This window comes from Myotis davidii, unplaced genomic scaffold (assembly GCF_000327345.1).
Source record: "Myotis davidii unplaced genomic scaffold, ASM32734v1 scaffold563, whole genome shotgun sequence".
NCBI classification, from domain to species: domain Eukaryota; kingdom Metazoa; phylum Chordata; class Mammalia; order Chiroptera; family Vespertilionidae; genus Myotis; species Myotis davidii.
This window is the reverse complement of record NW_006294868.1, coordinates 131,109-152,043: the sequence shown is the minus strand read 5'-3', so window position 1 is coordinate 152,043 and position 20,935 is coordinate 131,109. Positions and strand designations below refer to the sequence as shown.

General features: G+C 43.0%; 1 protein-coding gene across 1 annotated transcript in view; it reads right to left on the bottom strand.

The window, feature by feature from the left end:
* Positions 1–20,935, bottom strand: part of FRMPD3 (FERM and PDZ domain containing 3) — an 89,482-nt gene that overhangs the window by 35,247 nt on the left and 33,300 nt on the right. Inside the window, exons 6-11 of the mRNA XM_006769416.2 lie at positions 16,244–16,348; positions 11,578–11,685; positions 8,107–8,238; positions 6,555–6,674; positions 988–1,124; positions 336–462 (exon numbers count right to left, since the gene is read on the bottom strand). Coding sequence (XP_006769479.2) covers positions 336–462; positions 988–1,124; positions 6,555–6,674; positions 8,107–8,238; positions 11,578–11,685; positions 16,244–16,348 — 729 coding nt within the window. The remainder of the gene's footprint in view (positions 1–335; positions 463–987; positions 1,125–6,554; positions 6,675–8,106; positions 8,239–11,577; positions 11,686–16,243; positions 16,349–20,935) is intronic.

Here is a 20,935-nt window from a genome sequence, read left to right as displayed (position 1 = left end):
CAGGGTCCAGTGCTGTCCACATGGCAGATGATCAACCAACACTGACTAAATGGGTGAAATGACATGAGAATTTTCTCCTCCTGAAACTTGGTCCCTTTGCTCTGAGGACATTGGGCTTTCTCAGTGACTGACCACTGAGCTGTCCCTGGGGGAAGCTCAGGCTTGGGGGAAAACTTGCCTCTGCAATTGTCCTCCGTATCCAGCTAAACAGTATAGTACCCAAGCTGAAAACAGTAGAGAGGATCCCCAGAAGACCAAACTTGCTGGGAAAGCACACAGGAGCCCACATGGCCACTAATGCCTGAGCAGGGTGCCCAATGGCCTACTCTGGGTACCTTGGTGCCACTGGAAGGATGTGTTTGGTGAGCCTTCAGTTGCTGAGAAAGGGATTTCCGGAAGTTCTTCTCTTTGATGCCCTGCAGGAGGGAGGGGGGGAGAAAGGGTTCCAGGCCCCACTCCTTCCTAAAAGCAAAAGAAAAGTAAGAAATTAATGAGAGAGCCCTGGTCAGTGTGGCTCAGTTGGTTGGGTACTGTCACATGCACCAGGAGGTTGCTAGTTCGATTCCTCAGTAGGGGGCGTGCAGGAGGCAGCCAATTCATGTTGCCCTCTGACATTGATGTCTCTCTCCCTTTCCCTTCCTCTCTTTCTAAAAATCAATAAACTATTCTTTAAAAAGAAATTAATGAGAGAGACAAAGTGAGACAGAGAAAGGAAGCAGGTAAGACAAACTGAATCTGAGAGGCAGAGATGAAGGAATGAAGCCTGGGAAAAAGAGAAAGATGATGGGGGCAGGAGAAAAACATTGGCCATAGTTCTCTAGTAGAAGCTGTAGCTCATGTACATCATGATCTAGGTGTGAGAAACTCCAATTCTCACTCATACCGCAGACTTCCATTCCTGAAAATCAAAGCACAGCTCAAACTTTGCACCTTTTCCCTACGTAGCTTTAGAAAGACCCCATCCCAAAGGGCCCCAGCACAACTCACTCCACATTCTTGAGAGAAATCTTCTGACTAGGTCGAGTGGCTGAGACAGTGATATAGATGTGGAGGGCAGCAAGGCCCAAAAGCATCTCTGGCTTGGGGTCCATTCCAAAGCGTTCTCGGATAACATCGTTCCGACTCTATGAGAGAGGACAATTCAAACCTATTAGTTGAAGGAGATGTTTCCTCCCTACCCACCCATCTATACCCTTCTATCCCAGAAAAATATCCTAGTGTTAGGAAGACTTCCTAGATCAAGGAGAAGAGGAAAATTCTGCCTTTGGGGAAGCGGTAACAGAGGAAGCTTGGCTCTCATAGACACTATTCACTTCATTCAGCAGATATTGAACAATTTTATTCTCAGTGATGCATGCACACACTAGTATAAGTGAGCAGAACATCTAGGCTGCTGCAAAAGTGAGAATCCCTTTCTTTCCTCCTGTTACAAAATCTTCCCTGCCTTTTCTCAGGGGCCTGTACTCACCCCCCAGCTCAGGTGGAAACAAAGGAAGAGAGATATTGGGATAGGCTCTCTACAGGGCTCTGGCCCAGAAGCTCAGGGTGAGAGATGGATTGCAGAGTTGGGGCAGATATTCTGTTCTGTGTGGTCTGAAGGTCAAAAGCACTGATGAGTCAACCTTCCTTATGCTATCGTAAAAGGGCTACCCTAGAGCTACTGGCCAAAGGTATGACAGTTCCCAAACCCTGAGGGTCAGAGTCCCAGCTATCAATGATTCAGCCTTGGTTAGAACAATTGACCATTGTGTTGAGGTGGAACCAGGATGTGGTACAGCATAGGAGAAAGTGGAAAAGGAATGCTTCATCAATGATCATCTATGTAGAAAATTCAATGGAATCTAAAAAAAAAAACCCAACTACTAGAACTAATAAATTAGCGGGGTTGCAGGATATAATATTAATATACAAAAATGAATTACATTTCTACATGCTTGTGACAATCAGAATTCAAATTAAAATTCAAAACCATTTATCAAAGCATCAAAAATATGAAAAAAATTAGGGATATATCTGTCAAAATATGTGGAAAAAAAACCCCTCTACATTGAAAACTAGAAAACATTGCTGAGAATTAAAGAAGCTATAAATAAATGTAAAAATATTCTGTATTCATGGGTTTGAAGACTCAATATTATTAAGATGTAAATTCTCCCCTAAATCTATATATAGATTCAACACAATCAAAATCAATTTACAAAATTCACACGGAAATGTGAAGGGCCTAGCATGGTCAAAATAACTTTGAAAAAGAAGAAAGTTGGAGGACAAACACTACCTGATTTTAAAATTTATTATAAAGCTACAGTAACCAAAAGAGTGTGATATTGGCATAAAGATAAACAGATAGATCAATGAAATAGAAGAGAGGGTTCAGAAATAGACCCACACACATAAAGACAACTGATTTTTGACAAAAGTGCAAAGGCAATTCAATGGAGAAAGGATAGTCTTTTCAACAAATAGAGATGAAACAACTAAATATCCATATGCAAAAAACCCCAACTTTGATTAGTACCTTGTACCACATACAAAAGTTAACTCAAAATGAATCACAGACCTAAATGTAAAAATCTAAAATGATAAAACATCTAGAAAGAATTAGGAGAAAATCTTTGTGACCTTGGGTTAGGCAAAGATTTTTTACATAGGACACCACAAGCACAATTCATAAAAGAATAAACTGATAAATTGGACTTCATCAAAATTCAAACTTTTGCTCTTTGAAAGACATTGTTTAGAGACTGAAAAGACAAGCCATAGACTGGGAGAAAATAACTGCAAATAACATATCTAACAAAGGACTTGTATTCAGAATACATAAATAACTCTCAAAATTTGATAACAAGAAAACAAACAATCCCAATAAAAAAGTAGGAAAAAGATTTGAACAGATACTTCACTAAAAGATGCAGGATGGCCAACAGTCACATGAAAATATGTTTAAAATCATTAGTCATTATTAAAATGCAAATGAAAACCACAATGAAATACCACTGTACACTATTAGAATGACTAAAATAAAATAAAAATACTGACAAGATCAAGTGCTGATGAGGATGTGGAGAAACTGGGAGTCTCATACATGGCTGGTGGGTATCTGAAATGGTACTTTGGAAAACAGTATTGGAATTTTTTAGAGAAGTTAAAGAAAGGTAGATCTACCATATGATCAAATCATTCCATCCCAAAGGAAAAGAAAGTTTATGTCATATAAAGACTTGTACATAAATATAAATGAATATACAGAGAATCTTTTTTTCAGTCATAGCCAAAATCTTAAAATAACCCAAATATCCATCAGCAGGTAAACTGATAAACAAATTCTGGTACATCTAGCTCTCGCCAGGTAGCTCAGTTGGTTAGAGCAACATCCCCATACACCAAGGTTGCAGGTTCAATCCCTGGTCAGGGCACATACAAGAATCAACCAATGGGCACAGCCGGCATGACTCAGTGGTTCAGCATTGACCTATGAACCAGGAGGTCATGGTTTGATTCCTGGTCAGGGCATATGCCCAGGTTGCAGGCTCGATCCCCAGTGTGGGGCATGTACGAGGCAGCCAATCAATGATTCTCTCATCATTGATGTTTCTATCTTTCTCTCCCTCTCCCTTCCTCTCTGAAATCCATAAAAATATTTTTAAAAAAATAATCAACCAATGAATGCATAAATAAGTGAAAGAAGTTGATACTTTTCTCCTTTACTCACTCTCTAAAAAAAAATCAACAAATAAAGACAATTTCAAATTTTGGTACATCCATACTGTGGAATACTACTCTACTCAACAATAAAAAGGAATGAAGTACTTATACACACAATGACATGGGTGGATCTCAAAATCACTATGCTGAGTAAAAGAAGCCAGACCACAATAAGTGCACATACTGTACAATTTCATTTATATAAAACTCTAGAAAATGCAAACTAATCTATATTGACAGAAAGCAGTTCAGTTGTTGCCTAGAGATGGGGGGGATGAATTACAAAGAAGCCTGAGGAAAAATTTGGGGATAATGGATGTGTTCAGTGTCTTGACTGTGGTGATGGTTTCATGAGTATAAAAATATGTCAAAATTTATCAAATTGTACATTTTAAATATGTGCAGTTTTTTATGTGTCAATTTGATCTCAATAAAACTCTTCCATATCCTATATAATAAAAGGGTAATATGCAAATTGACCCTAATGGAGGAATGACTGGTCGCTATGACATGCACTAACCACCAGGGGGGCAGATGCTCAACGCAGGAGCTGACCCCTGGTGGTCAGTGTGCTTCCACAAGCTGTGCTGAGGGCTGTGAGTGCAGCAGCGGTTGGCAGGAGCCTTTCCTGCCTCCTTGGCAGCACTAAGAATGTCCAACTGCAGCTTAGGCTGCAGTCCGACATTCCCTGAGGGCTCTTGGGCTGCCAGAGGGATGTCTGACTGCCAGCTTAGGCCCAATCCCCTGGGGAGAGGGCCTAAGCTGGCAGGTGGACAACCCCTGAGGGGTCCTGGACTGCTAGAGGGCACAGACTGGGCTGAGGGACCCCCCCGAGTGCATGAATTTTCATGCACAGGGCCTCTAGTCCTATATAATAAGAGGCAAATATGCAAATTGACCGAACGGCAGAACAACTGGTCACTATGATGTGCACTGACCTCCAGGGGACAGACGCTCAATGCAGGAGCTGCCCCATGGTGGTCAGTGCACTCCCACAGGGGGATCGGTGCTCAGCCAGAAGCTGGGCTCACGGCTGGCAAGCGCAGCAGCGGTGGCAGGAGCCTCTCCCACCTCTGTGGCAGTGCTAAGGATGTCTGACTGATGGCTTAGGCCCACTTCCCCCATCAGTCAGACATTCCCCAAGGGCTCCTGGACTGTGAGAGGGCACAGGCTGGGCTGAAGGACCCCCCCACCCCGAGTGCACAAATTTCGTGCACTAGACTTCTAGTATAAAAATAATTAATATAGTCAATAATACTATTGTAATAACTATGTATGGTGCCATGTGAGTACTAGACTTATCAGGGTGATTACTTCGAAAGGTCTATTTAGGTATATGTTGTACATCTGAAACTAATATCGTATGTCAACTATAACTAAAAAATAAAATTTTAAAATAATCTTGATTTTTTAAAAGGAAGAATATAGCTGAAGTCCATATCATCACAAAGTCCATATCATCTCCCTTCCTCTCTGAATCAATCTATATATATAAAAGCCTAAGTGACCGGTCAACTGGTCGACCACTTGACCTCTTGACCAGTAGCTATGACATGCACTGACCACCAGGGGGCAGATATGCAACACAGGAGCTGCCCCCTAGTGGTCAGTGTGCTCCCATAGCGGGAGCGCTGCTCAGCTGACCAATGGGTTCCAGATGCCTGGCTCATGGCTGGTGAGTGCCACTGTGGCAGAGTGAGCCTCTCCTGCAGACACTCCTTCTGCACACCCTTCCCCCATCTGGGCTGGGACCATAGCAGTGGCAGGTGCAGTGGGGATGGGATAGTGGGAGTGGCATGGCCGAGGGACCCTACCAGTGCATGAATCCGTGCACTGGGCCTCTAGTAAAAATATATTTTAAAAAACAACAACAACACAGGTTGCTGGGCTCAAACACCAGAATTTCTGATTTATTAGGAATAGGGTAGGGCTCAAGAATTTGCATTTCTAACAAGTTCCTGGTTAATGCTGCTGTTGCTGGTCCAGGGACCACACTTTAAGAACCATTGCCCTAAATAATTTTAAAGCCTGTGCTTGCCATGACCTATCAAGCCCTTCACCATCTGCTTCCCGTCTCTCCCATTTCATTCCTTATCACTCATAACCTCACATTCTGTACTCCAGCCATAATAAATTACTCTCAGCTTTCACATCATGCTGTGTTGTTTCATGCCACCAAGCCTTGGCAGATGCAAGTCCCTTTGTATAGAATGTGCCCCCTCCACTCAATCTCTGCACACAGCAAACATCCATTAATCCTTCAAGGCTAAGAGCATGCATGCATCACTTCCTCTGTGAAGCCTTCACTATCCCCTTCCCATGGAGAGTTGGCAAATTGCTTTCTGGATGTCGCTACTGACAATGCAGTGTCTTATATTTATTTGTGCACATATCTATGAGGTCTAGAGAGTCAGACATTTCTTTGTTCACCTGGATTAGCAACATTGAGCACAGGGTCTGGCCCAGTGCTTAGCAAATGTCTCTGGATGAACTGGATTGGGAATTATCTCCTTACTGGAGCTAGGTACTACAGGTTAGGAACCCCTGTTACCCAAATGGGCTGGTTAAATCTTGGGATTCTTTTATGTTGCCAGAGTTATTGGTATTGCTTGCTCCTGAAAATTGATGAGACCTGTCTAAAGAGACAGGACTTTGAACCACAGACAGCTCAGGTTACCAGGCTAATCAACTTGGCCATGGCCTGTGATGATAGCAGAAAAGGAAAGGGCCTTCAGAGCTACCTGGAGGTTGGAAAAACTTACATAGCGACTTCATTGTGATGGCAGAACATCCTGCCTGCTTTTTTGTCCATTGTTCTGTCTGTCTGTGTATCCCCAATAAGACTCTACCTGGATGTACAGGTACTCAAAAGCAGCAGGATCCCGATGCAGCAGCTCCACAGGGTCTTTGGGAAAGAAGCTTATTCGGAAGAGGCATTTCATTCCATGATAGTGTGTCCGCTGTACCACCTGCATCCAAAGGATAAGAAGTGGGAGGCAAAGAGATCTGGGAATCAATAGCTATGCTGATAGGAGCCACTTGGTGGCTCCTCAAGGTGGGGGCTTGGGGCAGAGCAAGTGTGCGGCCTCCCAGCTGACCAATTCCAATTACCCTTAGAGAAAAGTGATGAGGAGCCAGGTGTTTTCTGCCCTTCTGACCCAAGTGACTAGAATTTTTGAATCACTTAGCCAGAACGTGACTTTTATCAACAATTGGGTCTAGGGCCCCAGATACTGGGTAGGAAGAGAGGGCTCCTGGGAATTTCTCTCTTTTCTTGCTGTGGGGCTAATGCAGAAGGGCCTGGCCTCAAACAGAGTAAGTTGCTGATTAGAAGCTAAATCAAAGATTTAAAAATCCCATTTGGAGGTATAGATGAAACAAGTGGGAAATATATATCAGTAATTGCTGGAACTGGCATTGGGTAATGAAGGGGTCCCTATACAATCCCCTTTATTCTTGTATATTTGAGAGGTGTTTTTTTTGTTGTTGTTTTTTCAATAAAAAAAGTTAAAAATCCCATTTGGAACAAGAGACCAATTGGATTCAAAAGACCTCTGGAGGGGTGGGGAGGCGTTTAGGCCTATCTCCAAGCAGAACACTCACAACTTTCCCTTCATAGGTGGGAACCTGTGAATCCCTGGATTGCATTTGACTGAGAACTAAACTTGAAGAATTTTCCTTTCCAAAATCTTTCCATTTTTTGTGTCTTATTTTGGCTTTTATATTTCCATTTCTTCCCAATTGTTCCTCTCCAACTCCTTCCCTCCCTCTCTGGGAATATTGATTGGCCCTGGTTGCCTCTTTGGCTCTTCCTGGTGCTTTACTGTTGGTGAAATACTATGCAACCATCCTGGATTTCCCCAACCTTTTTCATATGGCAAAGGCTAAGATGATAAGACGCTTTCTCCTACTCTGCTTTGGAAGTTGACATGGGTGACATACTGCCCATTCTTGGCCCCATTCAGCCCATTCCCATCCCACACTTGTCCTGGCCTCACTGGCCTCACTAGACTCCATTGGCTGATCCCTTCATTACAATCTTCATGTGAAGGCCAAGTTTCCTCTTGGAGGCAGAAAAGTCTAGCAGGCACTGCTTCCAGGGGACAGGACAGTTGACAATATTCTTTAACGCAGCATTCCAGGAGCCATGCAACGAATTACCACCCCACACTTTTTCTACAGATACCAAGACTAACAATCTTCATGCCCTTTATAGGTTATAAGGGACATTGACAAAAGCCTTCTGGAGGTAGGTAATATAGAATTTGACTGAGAATTGTGACTTCTGGGAAATAGCTGAAGATATCATTATAAATTTTCCAGAATAAGAGCACCTGGGGTCCTCTTCTCTAGTAGAGGCCACATGCAAAGTTGTCAAGCCAGGATAAAAGAGTTACTTACATAAGCCAGGGGCTGCTTGTCCTGGAGAAGCAGGAACTTGTGGTTCTGTTCTGGCCCAGCATACTCAAGGACAAGAGCAAAGTGCTCAATGTACCTGAGCGAAAGACGGTCCTGTAATGTCACCATCACATCCTGTGGAAAAGAAAAGAGCCTTAAGAAGGAGATCCTTTCCGACTTTAATCTACTCTAAGCACCAAACGTGTAAGGGGCACTGAATACTAAGAAAGTAGGTCCTGGGGTTAAGGCTGAGGCTGGGTAAGTGGTCCAGACAGAGACACCAGCCTTTACAGTGGTCTAGGCCAGTGGTCGGCAAACTGCGGCTCGTGAGCCACATGTGGCTCTTTGGCCCCTTGAGTGTGGCTCTTCCACAAAATACCGACTTCTGCGAATGGGCCACGAAGTTTCAATTGCACTGTACGTGCACGCCCGCATGTAGTATTTTGTGGAAGAGCCACACTCAAGGAGCTAAAGAGCCGCATGTGGCTCGCGAGCCACAATTTGCCGACCACTGGAAGGCAATGTGCTTCAGATGAGGAGAGTGATGCATGAGTGCTATTTAGAGGCCTGAGCCCCCGGGAAACAGCAATGGTGCAGGGGGTGGAGAGAACTATTTCTGAATTTGGCCTGGCCAGGCATATAGCAAAAGAAGGTGATGGCTGGCCATACTTTCTTCCCTCTCTTTTTCTTTTCAACAAATTATTTCCTGAGTGCTTACTAAGAGCCAGACATTCTGGTAGTTCTTCCCTCATCTTCGTTATTTTTTTATTTTTCGTTAATCCTCACCTGAGTATATTTTTTCCATTGATTTTGATTTTTAGAGAGAGTGGAAGGCGGGGGGAGAGAGAGAAACATTGCTGTGAGAGACATTTATTGGTTATCTCCTGCATGCACCCCGACAGGGCAGGGGACCGAACCTGCAACCTAGGTACGTGCCCTTGACTGGAATTGAATCCACAACCCTTCAGTGCATGGGCTGACATTATAATCACTGAGCAAAACAAGCCAGGACTTCCCTCACCTTCTTATGTAAGAATGTTCACTCTGGCTTGTCCCTCAACTCTTTATTTAGGAATTTAAAAAAACAAAACCTATAATTTTATGATTAAAAAGTCAACTTTCTGGATTTAAAATCTAAATTGAATGACTTGAGTTACTGGCAAAATATTCATTTTTTATAATAGCTGGATTTTAGAAACAATCAACTTAGCAACTTGAAAAATGTGTTCATGCAGAGGAACTACGTCACATGTCTTGTGTACAGTCATAAATCTGACTACTTCTGGGCTCCATCTGCTCTGCTGCCCTACTTTTATTATTAGGGTGTCTGGAAACATATCTGTGGGGGCTGGCCAAATGTCAGTTTGAGACTTCTGCCATCTATTTGCCTACACTGGGCTCCAATGTGTGTGTTTGTGGAGTCAGCATCACTCATCCCCCAAAGGCCAGAAAGAAGCAGGCTTGGGAATGGGAAGCTCCCTTACAAAAAACCCCTCAGTGAACATGAAAAAGACATTGATCCATTCAAATGTTCAGCTGGAAATGGGTGTGTAGTTGAGAGTACCCTTTTGTATTATCCAAGTAGTCACAGATGCATCAGTGTTTGTGGAGCTCTGGCAGGAACAAATGAGGTTTTCTTTGCAGTTCGGCTGCTTTGGGATTGTGGACAGCCAAGTCTTGATGATTGCCAACTGGTGTTACAAGTGTAACAGCCCCCATGCCAGGCTGTCAACACACTCAGGTACCTCTCTGAAACAAGTGAATAGCCAGTACACCCTCCCTAAAGTTAGGATGAGATCACAAGCCAGGGGGCACTGTTGTCCTAGAAGGCTGAGGCTACCTGAAAGCCAGAATGGTGATGTAAGGTGGGAGAACACTTGGAGAAGGCTCCAAGGGGAAATAGAGGAATAAAGGCTCTAGTGTAGGGGAAAGTCTAAAATGGACATTCCAACCCATGAAACAACACCAAGGAGGATTCTGACACAGAGATATCCACATCTGGAGGTGGGGCATTTGGATACTCCTGGTGATCTAGTTCTGGTTCAATGCCCCTCCCACAGACTAAGACATTCAATAGTCAAGAGATCATCTCAGGGCACCCTAAGGAGTATGATTCGGTCCTAAGACCCATGGGGGATCCACCTAGGCCTGAGCCTTCAGAAGAAACTCTTGGTTAATCAACATGGAGTAGGTAGGCTCAGTGTTTTTGCAACTCAGGTGCTACTGGCACTTTGGGCAGGACAATCCTGTATAATTCAGGGACTGTTCCACTCCCTACAGGACACTTAGCATCTCTGACTTTGAGAGACTAAATACCAGTAGCATTCATGGGGATAATCCCCAACTGCTTCAGACATTCCCAAAAGCTGTTTGGGAGGGGGCAGTGCCAACCCTGGCTGTGAACCACTGGAAATGCCAGTTCTGAACACCTGATAATTACTTTTTACTTTTAAAGTATATATTTTTTATTGTTGACAGTAAAAAAAGATCCTACAGCACCCAGTGTTCCCTGGTGATCTCCTATCCAAGTATTAACCATGCCCACCTGATAACTGCTCTTAGGGAAAGTTTCTTAGCCCATGGGGTTTCTTCATTTATAGGTTTGTCTTAACCTCTGTATGGGTACCTAAGAATATCTTTGAGCCAAGGTGGGTTTTCTGGGCAGGCACTGTAGCCACCTATTAGTCTGGGCAGTATTGTTTACGTGGAAATATTCATTCTGAAAATGGTGTTCTCTTTCAGGATAGAGTCCAGAAGAAGCAGGAACAGATATTTCTGTCCCAGTAAAGAGTTGAACACGGGGTTCATTGTATCATCACCTCTCTTCTTCAGGACTAAGGGAATTGCTACAACTTTTAGACAGCTGGCTGAGCCATTAAGAATCACAGCTCAGTAATTGTTCTTCCTGTCAAAAGAATAGTCAAAGAGACTGTTGCTGGACTTTTCAAATCTTGGTTCAGTGCTTAAGATCTGCTTGCTATTTAAAAAGCAAAGCATGTATAAGCTAATCTCCTGAGAGATTGTGTTTGTTGATTTCTGTGTGTAAACTTGAGTAGGTGTTATTGTATAAATATAAATCACATTTTGCTTTATAAGTGGTTTAATGATCTTCACACTCTTTAGTTCCTAAGAGTCTTGAAAGGCCCAGCACAACACTGACACAAATTAGTTCACCAGTAGATGTGTGTAGACAAGTGTGCACACACATGCACACATTTATGCAAGCACATACACATATGTGGCATACACACACATTTACAATGATTAGCACAGAACTGGGCATACAAATCCCACTTCACTTTCATCTGAGAATGTGTTTTTGCATCCTGGTGGGCTCACAGCAGCAGAAGCTCAAAGGCAACCTTGCTTTGGCAGCAAGCAGCTCTGTGCAGAATCAGTGGAACCCAAGGACCAGCAGCTGTGTGTGCTCTAGAGAGGATAAAGCTGACCTGAGGGAGGAGACTCTGTATGTACCTTAACAGTGGTCCGGCCATCAAATGTGAAAGACTTGATCTGCCCATTTTCTAAGAAGACCTTCAGGACATTGGGGATGAGGAGAAGAGCTTCTTTCTTCATCATTTTCTGTGAATAGGCAAGGAAAGGACAACAAGAGGGTCTCATTTAGGAGGAAACAAACCAGAAGAGTGTAGAAAGGAAGAGAAAAGAGTGAGTGAAGGAGACAGGGAGCCAAAAGTATGAAAGGACAAAGAGATAGAGGGAAGAGCAGATCAATAATAATGTTATATGGACACCAAAACCAAATTATCTAAGACGCTGGGCCATATCAAAAGTTCACCATTTGATGTCACAACACATTTACATTCTACTATGGCTCAAAGCTCCACAGCTTCAGAGATCACCACACACTGAAGGGCTGATGGGAGGCCTCTTTAGAAGCCCATATCACTCATCAGCTCCTATCTCCTGACACCTCCCTTTCCACCAGGCCCTTCAAATATCGAGTTCACTTTCACATCCATGTGTTTGCTCTACTATTCCCCTTTCCTTGTAACATCCTAAGTCCTTCCTGAACTGGTACTTGCCTACTTCCTAAACTCATGTTTTGTCCTACCCACGCTGCTCTTTCATGTCTCCATACCTCTGACAAGTCATCACTCAGGGACTGTCTTACTTCCTACTGGACACTTAGCATCTCTGACCTGAGAAACTTAGTGACAACAGCATGCCAAATCATGGGGATAACACAAAAAAATCCCTCAAACATTTCCAAAATTTCTCCGAAAGTGGACATTACTGACGGTGATTGAGAAACACCGACAAGGCCCATTTTTGAACACCTGATTATTCCTTAGCAAAAATTGTCCTCGCCTCTGCAATTACTTATTTATAGAGTGGTGCATGTTTAAATTCTCAATAAATATTTGTAAAATAAAGACTGTTCCCTCTACCTTCCTCAGCAAACTCCTACTCACCATTTTTTAAAATTTATTTTTATAAATATATTTTTATTGATTTTAAAGAGAGAGGAGGGAAGAGGGAAGAAGAGAAGAACATCCATCAATTGGTTGCCTCCTGTGAGGGATCGAACCTACAACTCAGACATGTGCCTTGACCGGGAATAGAACCAGCGACTTTTTGGTGTATGGGACGATGCCCAACCAACTGAGCCACACTCGCCAGGGCTCTACTCATCCTTTAAAATTCAGCTTAAAGACAAATTCTGGATATCCTTGTCCAGTATTTCCTGGACCTTGAGCCTGGTGTTCACATGAGTACCAAAAGCAACATATACACACCTGTCTCCACGCTCTTCTCATATTAAAAAAAAAAAAAGTTTGTCCTTCACAATCAAACACTGAGCTCAGAGCACAATAACCATGCCCTATTCAATCTTTGTAGTTACATTGAGAAGAGTCCCTGGCACACAGTTAGTGCTCAATAAATTGCTGCTGAATATATGAGCAGTAGGTGCTTTTATGTGCTTACTTGAATGATTCATCAGGAGAATCCAACCATTTCCCAGGGCCAACATCATTACATTTTAGGAACTGATGGACAGATTCCTTAATTCGGTGCGTTTTCATTGGGCTTGTACTATATTACCTGCACTGTGCTAAGCCCCATGGGGGTTATGACAAAAAACAGAAGACCCGGGTTTAGTCTTATACTCTTGTTGTAGTGACTTGGCATATGCACACATCCATTAGATAACAATTATAAATCCAAAACAAACCAAGTTTTCCCAGTTGAGGTAAATTAGATTTTTATTTTGAAGGAGATGATGGGTGTGGACTATTGGAGAGGCCATAGAGAACAGTCCGAATCTAGAACTGCCATGAACAAAGTATGAAAACATGAACAAGTAAGTCTTCTTGGATCAGGGTTTGGTTGGCAGTGGTGGAGAGCCAGGAATCAAACCATAGTGGGAAGTGATGGGTTATAGACCTGGAGGACTCACTGGTCCTTTCCCTAATCCTGAGATAGTTTGCTCCTGCCAAGCCCAGAGCCCTGGATCCCCAAGCTGATGACACTCAATAGTGGCAGGTTTTATTTAGCACACTGGGTTGGACTCAGATAATTACTTAATTGATTTTGTTTAAAAATAGAGTTGGCAAGGAACACCCACAGGATTTATTTTTGCTCCAGCTGCTTAATAAAGCCCTGGAACATGAAGGGAAAGGGATGATAGGACAGCCCGGTATCACCGGGGCATGGACTTCCCCAGATCCCAACCAATGGCGAAGCTGCTATGGTCTACACTAGTGGTGGTGGTGGAATACTGTTGCAATTTCCTAAGCACAACTACAGTGAAAAAATTTACGTCTGTCTCTCTTGCAGACAAGAGCCTTGTACCACACCTAGTGGCTTATCCTTGTACCACACCTAGTGGCCTATCCTTGTACCACACCTAGCGGCCTATCTTGAAGCAGCAAAAATAATCTGGGTGGGTCCTGAATACTCTAGGGCAGCGGTTCTCAACCTGTGGGTCACGACCATCGGAAAACACATAGCATATCAGATATTTACATTATGATTCATAAGAGTAGTAAAATTACAGTTATGAAGTAGCAACAAAAATAATTTTATGGTTGGGGGGTCACCACAACATGAGGAACTGTATTAAAGGGTCGCGACATTAGGAAGGTTGAGAACCACTGCTCTAGGACATTCCCATTCAGACTGGTCTGGAGTAGGGGCTTGATTCTGCCCCTGCTAGCTGAGACATATGGAGAGGGAAGTCATGGTGGAGAAAGAGGAGGATGGGAAAGGAAGAATGGAAGGGAGAAGAAAAGAAGGGAGAATAAAGGAGGGGAAGGAGGTAAGGGAGAGGAAGGCAGGGAATTCTTCACTGAGTGGCCTGGCCTTGGTTCATTACTATGTAATGCTGAGATGTGATAGGTAGCTCCTGTCTGTACTTTCCAAAATCAAGTCACATTTCCTCTGGATTTTCAAGGGCTCATGACATAAACATCCTCTTAGTAACTTGGATCCCAGGGTCTGTTTCATCCTGATCCACAGGGACTCCATACTGTTCCCTTTCCTCTCTCTTCACCAACCCCTGCTTCTCTTCAATTTCTGCGAGGACTGATGTAAAGCCCAACCATTAATTATTTTTTATTAAGTTATTACATATGTGTCCTTATCCCCACGTTACCTCCTATCCCCCCACTCATGCCCTCACCCCCCTGTTGTCAATGGTAAGAATTCCTTCTTTTTTTTACAGCAGCATAGTATTCCATTGTGTAGATGTACCACAGTTTTCTAATCCATTCATCTACTGATGGGCACTTAGCCTGTTTCCAAATCTTAGCTATGGTGAATTGTGCTGCTATGAACATAGGGGTGCATATATCCTTTCTAATTGGTGTTTCTAGTTTCTTGGGATATATTCCTAGAAATGGGATCACTGGGTCAAATGGGAGTTCCATTTTTAGTTTTTTTGAGGCCAATCATTAATTATTAAGACAGCTTACCAATGGGGCACTGTACTTAGTTTTTTAGGCTTTGCAGCCTTCCTCCAACAGGAATGGAGGAAGAACTGGGATGAGTTTGGGAATGAGAGTCAGGAAAATGGAGATGAAAGACATCTGTGTCCTCAATCCCTTCTTCTGAGTGGCTGTGTCAAAGAACTATAAAAGTGCCTGGCATCCTATTGATTTCCCCATTCAGTCTGGGCCTACCAGCTTCTCTAAACTGCAGCTGTGCCTCAGTACATAAATGTCATGGGTCTCCTGAGACCCTATCCCATGACAGCCAGCAAAAGCACACAGAAGGCTGGCGGCTCTGGCTATCCCTTCCCCCCATCCCCAACCCCCACCCCACCTGCACTCCACACCCCACCCTCACCAGATATCACCATCATCTGCAGATTTCTGAGGAACTCTGGCAATAATCCATGATTGCTTACCACACATCTTTCTGCTTTAAATCCATCTCTTCTCATTTGCTTATCTGGAGCAGACAGTTCAGCTCATGTAAACCCCACAAAGAAGTGAGAAAGATTGAGGGTGCACCATGACCTCCCAAATTGGTCGGTACATGGCATGGGCTGCCAACTGTCACCTGCTCCTCGAAACTACTCAGCAGGGTATCCTATACTGTCTTAATCTGAACACCCAACATCACCGAGATATATCCCATGGCAGGGAACAGGTATTTATTTCTCATCCTTTGTGGTGCTGGGAACACAGCAGGTGCCTAATAAAAGCTTTGTGACTTAATGAGAGTCTGTACCACCCTTCACTGCACAGTCTTCTTCAGTCAAGATGTCGAGCTGCAGGACCACTTCAATGCGTAGAGAGCTCAATTTCACCAGCTGCTGTCTCTCTAGATCTTCGGAAAACCATTACTTAGTTCTGCTTCTATCAAGTAGCCAAAAGATGTTTATGAGCCATTTGTTCTCAGTGCATGCTGCTGTGCTAGAGATGAAATTTCTCTAAGCACCATGAGGATCTTGAGTGGATTGATAACATATTATTTCACAATGCCCAGGGCCTCTTTGGATGACATATACCCCTCATTTGCTATCCACCCAGAGCCCCAAGGTATCCCCCTCCAACCTCTCGGTTATGCTGTCCACTGTGAGGAGCAGCAGAAGAGCAACTACTTCAGCGCAAGACCTCGGTGGCTGGGCTAATTCTGGCCAAGGGCCGAGGAGAGGAAATGCAACCGCACTTACTGCATCTGTTTCTCCAACTGCCACCTGCTCGGAAAATCGAACCTTCACAGGATTGGATTTCAGCTTGGCCTTCTTTGCAGCACTGATGAAGGCAGATTTGGGGGACTGGAAAAAGAACAAAGGGCTGGTGAGTTCTCCATCCCTGAGAAAAACCTGACCTTTGCCACACCAGAGTTAAGATGTTTCAGGATGGGTATACTTTCCCTTACTGATCAATAAGTCAATAAATAAGTATTGATCCCCTATTAGCTGCATTGCAATGTGCTAAGTGCTTTCTTATATAGAGTGGGGAAAATCTAGGTTTACAGTTGTGACTATGTGAAACACATGATTTTTATTATATTATTAATTATTTCATTATTTTCCATACAAACAAATATAACCCTACTTTTGCTCCACCCTGAGATTGGTGTGCTCTGAAAAAGCTGTGCATGAATCAAATTTGGGTGAATTGAATCCCATTATTAAAGCTCTAGGCCTAAGGGAGTTTGCAAAAATTCTTTAATAATAACACTGAATTTTTATATATTTGGTTTTCTTAATGTGAGATATACCTAAATGGTGGTTTTTATTACATCTCAATACAAGCATCTGAAAGGATTTACAGGAATTATTTTATTCATCTCACAGCTATGCCCTGCTCCTAGGAAGGCAGCTCATAAAAATATTATTTTAGATGTGGGAGAAAGGATTCCTAGCACTCCAAAATGATTTATCCATAATTTCTACACTACTTGGAAACAGACATCGACAATTTACCCAGGTGTCCTGGCTTTCTAGTTCTGGGCTCTCTACACCTTGTTTCTTCAATTCTTCATGAAGTACCCCAAAAATCAGCCTCTCTAGTTCTTCAAAATTGTCCCGCAGTATTTCACCCGGCTGGTGTGGCTCAGTGATTGAACGTTGACCTATGAATCAGTAGGTCACAGTTCGATTCCCAGTCAGAGCATATGCCTGGGTTGCAGGCACAATCTCCAGTGTGGGGCATGCAGGAGGCAACCGACCAATGATTTTCTTGTCATGGATATTTCTATCTCTTTCTCCCTCTCCCTTCCTCTCTGAAATCAATAAAAATATATTTTTAAAAAAATTTCCCACAAATTCAGCAGCTTTTTTTTTGGACACATGGTTATCAAACAAATGGTTATCAAACACTGAAACTAAATCTTTTCTGGGTGCTCCTTGGATTGGATGAAATGCAAGAGTCATGTCTTCAGAGGCATTTATTCATTCATGTGACAAATTTAGGGAGGACCTTCTATGTGCCAGGCACTGTTCTAGGTGATGAGGGTATTGCAGTAAACAAGACAGACAAAACTCCCTGACCTCAAGGAACATCCATTCTAGCAGGAACAGACTTACAATAATCAAATAGCTTTTAGATAGCAAATAAGGACTATAAGGACAAACTGAGCAGAGTAAGGGATGCCACAAAAGAATGATCAGTGAAGATAGAAATGATGGAGGTGTTAGTTTAGACAGGATGGTCAGGGAAGAGGTAATATTTAAGCAGAAACCTGAAGGAAGTGAGGGAGAGAAGCCATGAGACTATCTGGAGAAAGAGCCTTCTAGGCAGAAAGAACAATAAAGGTTCTGAGGTCGGAGTAGAAGTAGGGTACATGAGGAACAGCAAGGGAGCCTAATTAGGCCACAGCAGAATGATTGAGGGGGAGTCAGAGGAGTCATGCTTGCAGAGGCAGTGAGGGGCAGGGTCATGTGGGGCCTTCTAAACCATGGGAAGAATTTTGGATTTTACTTCACTGGATGGTTTTGTGTAGACAGGGTCTGACTTGCATTTTAAAAGAACTCCTCTGGCTGCTATGTGGAAAATAGTGTAAAAGTGTGATGCCAAAGTAGAGAGACCAATTAGGAATCTACTGCAATAATAAGTTAAAATATGATGGCAGCTTGGGCTAGGGTAGGAATAATAGAGATGATTAAAAAGTGAGTGAATTCTGGATATATTCTGAAGATAGAACCAAGACATTATGTTGACAAACTGGATATAGGAGTAAAAAAAGAGAGGACTCAATGGGAAGAATAGGGTTGTCATTTTCTGAGATGAGGGAGACTGGGAGAAATCAGGTTGGGGCTTCTTCAAACCACCTCCCCTACCAGCCTTGTCATAGAGTCTTTGAATCCTATAATCCAGAATTTTTTTTTTACTTTTTAAAAATTGTTGACACTATTACAGATGTCTCCATCCCCCCTTTGCCCACCTCTACCCAGCCCCCAACCTCCAGAATTTCTTGATGCTAAGGCCCTGAAAGTCTCTGGCATCTAGGAAGGCCATACATAAAGCTATTTTCTGCCATTAATACTGTAGTTGAGATTCATTTACCACATCAGCCACAGGAGAGCAGGGCCCTAAGATAAAGGTATACCAGAAACAAATGTCCCCATCAGACCTACGGCCCTGGTCCAAGCTGTGTTCTCTTCCATAGCCAGTAATCTCATTACTCACATAGGGCAGATTGTAGAAAGACACCTGTTCAACCTGAGTCCAGCAGGAACCTCAGTCGGTGTCAGTCCAGGCTGCACGGCAGAAACGCTGAAGGAGCTTTTAAAACTCTATGCCAAAGCCCCACCCCAAACCAATTACATCTAATCCCTAGGGATGGAGCCCAGGTATTTGTATTTTTTAAAGCATCTGATGATTTCAAAATGCAGCTATGTTTGGGAACACTGAGCTAAAGGAACCTTGGACATCTCATCCTGAGTCACAAGGATAATTTGTTGGCTGAAGACAATACAGCACAATAAAATCCAGGGTTGGATATCATTCCAGAGTGATTACAATATTAATTGTTCATAGGATTTGAGACATGCCTTTGTGTGTTGCACAGCTTGGTGCTCAAATCCTGGGTGGGGAGCTGTAGGCTGCAGCAGGAGCATAAGAAAGGGGCAGGAGAGAAAGATCTATAGTTATGTTCAGGCAGTTCTCCTTGACTCCATCAGTAGTCCAAATTTCCACTTGAGATGCTATAGACATGAGGAGGTGAAATCATTCTACCTGACAGACACTTTCTCCTTTTTCTGTGATAATCTGTTATGGGATGCCCTCCTGCACAGTGTGGAACAAGGCATCTCTAGACAACTGAATGGGCCATGCTGTCTGCTCTTCATTTTTACACATGAAACAGAGGCCTGGGAAGAGGATATGATTTATTAAGTTATCAAAATAATTTGGTAGTGGGACCAAAACTAGGAACCAGATTTTCTGAGTCTTGGATTAATGATTGTTCCTCACAGCAGGCTAAAGTGGAAGGTCCATTCCTGATCTTTCAGCCACTGGTTCTAGTTCTACCTTAGTCCTATTGAATATATTCAAACATATGAAGAATCCAAACTAGTATTCTTTTATGTATTCACCTATAGGGAGGGGACAGCTTCCTAGCTATCCCTATCAAAAGTCCAAAATTAGATCCTGTCCTAGAGATACCACTACAAACAAAATATTCAGATATATAGGAGCAAAACCATGAAGGAGTAAGTGGAATTGCCATTATTTTCAGGGATTATAATCATTTTAGGTGTTTGTTGTACAGCTATTTTCAGCTTGTTTGTGCCCCATTCATCATTGGCCCTTGCCCTGTTGGTCTCTAAGACTCCATCCTATTCTCAGTCTTTAGCCTCAATCGCTGATGGTGACTCACTCATTGCCAGTGTTCTTTGCTACATGTTACAGAGTCATATTTAGCTTTGTGCTTCAACACAGTGATACCTGCCTTGCTGTGTGAATACCAGGGACTCTCAAAGGTTACCTTGTCCCAAAGCATATTTAAAGCTTAGCTATGCGACCTGAAGTTCTAAATACTGAAGTCACTCATTTGAATTAAGATATTGAGAATTGGGAAGGCCCTGGTCAAACTGTGAATGTGATATGAGGGAGGAGTATTGAACACAATTCAGGGGCCAGCAGACTATGGCTTGCATGGGCCAAATCCTGCATACCATGTGATTTTTTAAATCTACACTCGAGGATATGTTTATTGATCTTATAGAGAGAGAGAGAGAGAAAGAGAGAGAGAGAGAGAGAAACATCAATCAGTTGCCTCCCTATGTGTCTGACCTGGATTCGAACCTGGGACCTTTCGGTGCATGGGACACTGCTCCAAACAACTGAGCCACACTGTCTAGCACAGCACACCACCTGTTCTTATAAATAAAACTTTATTGGAACACAGCCATGCTCTTCGTTTATATATTGCTGATGGCTGCTCTGTACTATCAGGTATGGCCTACAAAGCTTAAAATAATATGGCCCTTTACAGAAAATGTTTGCCAACCTCTTCACTAACTCATTAGGATAGAGTCACCCACTGTTTCTAAAGCATTCCTGATGACAAGAATCACTGGGGAATCCTTGTTAAAATACAGATTCCTAAGCCTACAACCAGACTTAAAAAGTCAAAATCTGCCCTAACCGGTTTGGCTCAGTGGATAGAGCGTGGGCCTGTGGACTGAAGGGTCCCAGGTTCGATTCCGGTCAAGGGCATGTACCTTGGTTGCCAGTACATCCCCAGTGGGGGGTGTGCAGGAGGCAGCTGATTGACGTTTTTCTCTTATTGATATTTCTAACTCTCTATCCCTCTCCCTTCCTCTCTGTAAAAAATCAATAAAATATATATTTTTAAAAAAGTCAAAATCTCTGAGGGGATAAGGCCCAGGAATTTATGTTGTTGAAAATGT